The 6,000-nt window shown below is 40.5% G+C and overlaps 1 protein-coding gene across 1 annotated transcript in view; it reads left to right on the forward strand.

Moving 5' to 3' along the window:
* DAW1 (dynein assembly factor with WD repeats 1) overlaps window positions 1-5,574 on the forward strand; it is a 72,084-nt gene extending 66,510 nt beyond the window's left edge. The window contains exon 13 of the mRNA XM_054549917.1: window positions 5,351-5,574. Within this exon, the coding sequence (XP_054405892.1) occupies window positions 5,351-5,445 (95 nt within the window). The 3' untranslated portion in view covers window positions 5,446-5,574. The remainder of the gene's footprint in view (window positions 1-5,350) is intronic.
* Window positions 5,575-6,000: the final 426 nt, after the last annotated feature.

Consider the following 6,000-nt stretch of genomic DNA (forward strand, 5'->3'; position numbering starts at 1 on the left):
GTTGGGGAAAAATGGAAAGTCTTTCAAGAAGGTCCAGGAAAATAGATTTTGAATTCTCCTTGGGACTCTGTGGATTTGTCAAACATCCTGCTTTTTCCAAGACAGCATGCAGGTGAAGTGACAAGTGCTTCTATCTCTGTCCACTGGGATCATCACCTTTTCCTGTTCGGATAGATAACATTTTCTCATATTCCATTTTAAAAATCTATTCCACCTCAAGTGCCTTTTGGCACTGCTTTAGCAGTTTGCTGTGTGGGCTGTAAAGCAGCTCTGCTGCTGCCCCAATGTTTCACAGAGATGTTTATGATGGAGCACTTTGTTTTTAACTTATCTCCCCAGGGCTGTGGCACAAGTTCACGGAGGAGAGAGGAGGTGAGGAAAAATGTGGCTAGTACACATCCACAGTGTTCACAACAGTCTGCCTCCTCTGTCAGGGACTCACTGTCTTTGGAATAAGCCTCATAGGACCTGGAGGCTGCTGCTGGACCTCAGTAATGTACAGAAAGACCTGCAACCTCAGGAGTGTTATTGTCCCTTTTCAATCTGGTCCCACTACCAGGAGACGAAGCTTCTCTTCTTACTCGGAGCTTCTGCAAAATGTGGCACGTTAGAGTGCTCTAAATAGTTAATTAATTGATTGCTTGAAGGAGTAAATACGTGAATGAATTAAAACTGACATGGCTCATGACTTTAGCATTGATTTTCAAACTCAGCTTTATGGAGCCTCAGCTATTTTTTAAAGCTCAGTGAGTGAGGAGCTGAGTACACGGAATCCCGTCTTTCACATTGTAATTTAGCCAGAGAAGTGCCATTAAAAAACACCTTTTTTTGTCTTTGATTTTAGCCTCCAAGTAAAAAGCATTTGAAGAAAAATTTTTTGAATCTTGAGATAGAGAGATAGATAATTAAATAGATAGATAGCAAGAAACCACTAGCTGAAAGAATGAAGTTCTGCATTTAATTGTGTAAAATCTGGTCATGATCTATTCTTCCACACTTGTTTTCCCTCACTTGCTCACATGAATCGTTTGTTTAGTTTATCTTGTACAATGTGTCCAGATATGCCCTTTCTAATCTCTACACTTTTGTTCCCCCACTCTCTATCCTTTAACCCCAGGTCATATTATAAATCTTCCCTAATCTCCATGGCCAGATGTTCTCACTCCTTATGCTGAATTCCAGTAGCATTTGTTGTGTCTCAAGGCCCGCCCTTCATGTTGCATGTTTTACCTCTTCAACCAGATTGTTCCTTCTTCCCTTCCCCTTCCTTCCTTCCTTCCTTCCTTCCTTCCTTCCTTCCTTCCTTCCTTCCTTCCTTCCTTCCTTCCTTCCTTCCTTCCTTCCTTCCTTCCTTCCTTCCTTCCTTCCTTCCTTCCTTCCTTCCTTCCTTCCTTCCTTCCTTCCTTCCTTCCTTCCTTCCTTCCTTCCTTCCAGCTTTGCTCTTTGCTTTAGACGGAATACTCTCAGGAAGTGAGATTGAGTGTCTTCATAAATTATCCATTGAGAAAGCAAACTAGAGCAAGGTTAAAGTTGTAATTGGTAAAGGAGCAGCTGTCACTCGTACCAGCCAGGAGACGGGGCTGTTTAGTCATTTTCGTGGCTTGGACAATGCTCATGTTGTGTCTGTTCAGATGGCTGTACGGTGATTTTTTTGTTTTGTTTTGTCTTTTGTCTTGGCCCACATCATGATCACAGAGTAGCCTTGTTTGTGTTGATGTTCACTGGGTGCCTGTTATGGGCCAGGCGTGTTGCTAGGTACTGGGATTCATAAAAAGGAAGACAGACACCTCTCCCTCACGGTTTATAATTTAGTGAGGGTGGGGGAGTATATCAATCGAGGTTCAAACAATGAACGGAGTAAGTAGAAAACATAAAGAGATTTACTGTAAGGAATTGTCTTCCAGGATTGTGAGGCTGACTAGGCAAGTCTGAAATTCTTAGGGAAGGCCATCAGGATAAGTGTCAGCTGAAACTTTTGTCCACAGGTGGAATATCTCATTCTCCTGAGAGGCTTTTATTCTTCTCTTTAGATCTTTCAGCTGAGTGAATCAGGGCCATTCAGACTGTGTAAGATAATTGCCCTTACCTAAAGTCAGCTGATTATGGATTTTAATCACTTCTACAAAATACCTTCATAAGACTCAGTACAGTGGCTCATGCCTACAATCACAACATTTTGGGAGGCCAAGGTGGGAGAAATCTGCTGTTAATCAGATAGGTTTTCCTTTACAGGTTACCTGATGCTTTGCCTCATAGCTCTTAAGATTCTTTCCTTTGTCTTGACTTTAGATAACCTGATGACAATGTGCCTAGGCGATGATCTTTTTGTGATGAATTTCCCAGGTGTTCTTTGAGCTTCTTAAATTTGGATGTCTAGGGCTCCAGCAGGGCCAGGGGAAGTTTTTTTGATTATTCCCCCAAATATGTTTTCCAAACTTTTAAATTTCCTCGGGAATGCTGATCTTTCTCAGGAATGCCAATTATTCTCAGATTTGGTCATTTAACATAATCCGAAACTTCTTGGTGGTTTGCTCCTTTTCAAAATTCTTTTTTCTTGTCTTTGTTGGATTGAGTTATTTCAAAAACCTTGTCTTTAAGCTCTGAAGTTCTTTCTTCTGCTTGTTCAATTCTATTCCTGAGACTCTCCAGTGTGTTTTGCATTTCTCTAAGTGTGTCCTTTATTTCCTGAAGTTGTGGTTGTTGTTTATTTATGCTATCTGTTTCATTAAAGATTTCTCCCCTCATATCTTGTATCATTTATTTGATTTCCTTAAGTTGGACTTCACCTTTCTCTGGCGCCTGCTTGAATAGCTTAATAATTGACCTTCTGAATTCTTTTTCTGGCAATTCAGATTTTTCTTCTTGGTTTGGATCCATTGCTGGTGAGCTAGTGTGACTTTTTGGGGTGTTAAAGAATCTTCTCTTGTCATATTACCAGAATTGTTTTCCTGGTTCCTTCTCATTCAGGTAGGCTATGTCAGAGGGGAGATCTGGAGCTCAAGGCTGCTGTTCAGACTCTTGTGCCACGGGGTACTCCCTTGATGTAATACTCCCCCTCTTTTCCTAGGGATGTGGCTTTCTGAGAGCCAAACTGTAGTGATTGTTATTTCTCTTCTGAATCTAGCCAGCAAGCAGGGCTACTAGGCTCTGGGCTGGTACTGGGGGTGTCTGCACAGAGTCCTGTGAGGTGAACTGTGTTCAGTTCTCTCAGCTGTGGATACCAGCACAGTATTTGAGATGTCTCCTGGATCCTGCAGGAGCAATCCACTTCCTTCAAAGGGTCTGTGGATTCTCTTGGCTTTTCTGGTATACTCCTGCAGTAGTTTTTGGAGCAATAGTCCACAATGCTAGACTCCACATTCTGCTCTGTCCATCCAGAGTGGGAGCTGCATTTTAGTACTGCCTCCTATCTGCCATTTTTTTTTCAGTCACCTGTCAGTTGAGAAATGTGTTTCTATTTTCCTTTGGATAACTGGAAGCTAACTAAAGTTAAATTTAATTTTTAATTTAATGTTTAATATTAAGACTACTTAAAAGACTTATCCCAGGAGCTTAATGCAATTATTAAAGTCATTGAATCTGAAACTAGAGAACTTTGAAAAATACCAATGCCTGGGCTCCACTGTGGACCAATTAAATCAGAATCTCTGACAGTTAGGGCCCTGACCTTGGTATTTTGAAAATGTTCCCAGGTGATTCTGATATAGCCAAGGTTGAGAATAAATGCTCTAAATATATTTGGATTTTTTGGTTTTCCTGTTTTATACATGTTTTGATATTGAAATGATCATTCCATCATCTTTGGAAATAAATGCCTTCATAAATTGGAAATAACTAATTATTTCGGTAAAAATAAATACATGTTATTAAAGCCAGTGAGACACTTGAAATCACCTTTCTAGACTGTAAGCACATGGAGGGCAGGTACCACGTGTTAGTTAGACATTCATTAGGATAGGCAAGGTTGTGCTATAGAAACAAACAAACAAACAAACAAATGCAAAATACACAAATTGCTCCCCTCTCAATTCTTAGATGATTAACAAAACAGAAGTTTATTTCTCACTTCTGTAAAGTAAGTCTGCTGTGACTCTAGGTGACGCTTTGGGGCACCAGTTTTCTGTGGATGACTCATGTGCTGCTCCACATCAACATATGGTCTCAGGATCACTGAGACAAGGGCAGAGAAGTTGTAGAGTTCAGAACTGACAACTGACACATGACACTTCTGTTCAGTTTTTTTGGTCACCTGGCCATACATAACTTCAAAAAAAGGGGGAAAGGGCTGTGCACAGTGGCTCAAGCCTGTAATCCCAAAACTTTGGGATATCAAGGTGGGAGGATCACTTGAGTCCAGGAGTTCAAGACCAGTCTGGGCAACATAGTGAGACCTTGTCTCTACAAAAAAAAAAAAAGAAAGAAAAAAAAGAAAAAAAAATTAGTGAGGTAGGTGGCATGTGCCTGTAGTCTCAGCTATTCAGGAGGCTGAGGGGTGAGGATTACATGGGCCCAGGAGTTTAAGCCTGCAGTGAGCTATGATTGTGCCACTGTACTTCAATCTGGGAAACAGAGTGAGACCCTGTCTCTATAAAAAAGGTGGGGAGGAATGTAATCCTTTGAGTACATGGAAGTTGAAGAAAAATAGATACTGATGAACATTAGTAATATCTAGTCTGTTTGGTTTTATATTTCTGCACTTAATCCAATAACTCTCATAGTGTGAGAGCTTACTAGATATTCAGGAATCCACATTAAGTTATCCCTCTCTTATCCTTACATGATATGTTCCAATCACCAGTGAATGCCTGAAACCTATATATATAATATTGAGCCTTATATATACTGTGTTTTTCCTGTACATGCATAGTATGATGAAGTTTAATTTACAAATTAGGCACAGTAAGAGACTAACAATGATAATTAATAATAAAATAGAACAATTAGAAAAGCTATCACAATATACTATAATAAAAATTATGTGAAGGTAATCTCTCTTTTCCCTCAGCTACTAAGTGACTGAGGGCAGGTAGTGTCTACAGCCACGTGCTGGTCAAAGGGATGATTCGCTTCCCAAATGGGACAGAGTGGGATGGCATAAGATTTCATCATGCTACTCAGAATGGAAAGCAATTAAAAATATATAAATTGTTTATTTCTGGAACATTTTACTGATTATTTTTGGGTCCTTGGTTACTCAGGGACCACAGTTGACCTTGAGTAACAAAACTACAGAAAGTGAAATTGTGGATAAGGGGAAACTACTGTACCACATTTTCTTCACTGTTAGAGATTATGCATCATTGCATGTGTTCATGCATGTGTGTGCATGTATATTTTTCTCTCCATGCAGGTGCATCTCAGCATATTGGCTCTGCGAGTCTACAGCTCTGCAGATTTGCTACCTCTGGGAGTGGAAGAGCAGAGCTGGGATTCCCATACCTATAGCTGTGAGATCCAAGGTGACCTCAACCACAATAATAGTGCCACCACAGATACTCCAACTACTCATTGATCCTCACTCATGTTTTCAGATTTTTCTCAGTTATACTCAATAAAGAAGCAAATAGAACTTCCAGAGTGTTTAAATGACTGGGGACGATAGCCTTGCCAAGTAGACACATAAAACTGACCCACCTTGGGAAGAACAGTGAACACATTATTCAAAAATATCACAATAAGTTTCAGGGAGGAGACAAATAACTCTATTTTCTATAGACAAAAAAAAAATCATTTTGCAACAAACCCAGATAAGTTCTGTCGTGAGTCAGTAACGTAGTTCCTGGATTGCTCCCCTGGTCAGATACATACCACTGGCTAGTGCTGTCCCTGCATCCCCAGATCTGCATAGCTCTGGAGAATGGTGGCTTGACTAGAAAGGGAAAGACAGGCTGTCCCGAGGTCAAGGCTTTTCAAGAATCTTACCAGTCACCTGCCAAGCTTCTGTACTTCCCAACCCCAGCTGTTCAGGTATCACCACCTCAAAAGGAAGGTTCACTTGAC

The sequence above is a fragment of the Pongo abelii genome, chromosome 11, assembly GCF_028885655.2.
Source record: "Pongo abelii isolate AG06213 chromosome 11, NHGRI_mPonAbe1-v2.0_pri, whole genome shotgun sequence".
Lineage (NCBI taxonomy): Eukaryota > Metazoa > Chordata > Mammalia > Primates > Hominidae > Pongo > Pongo abelii.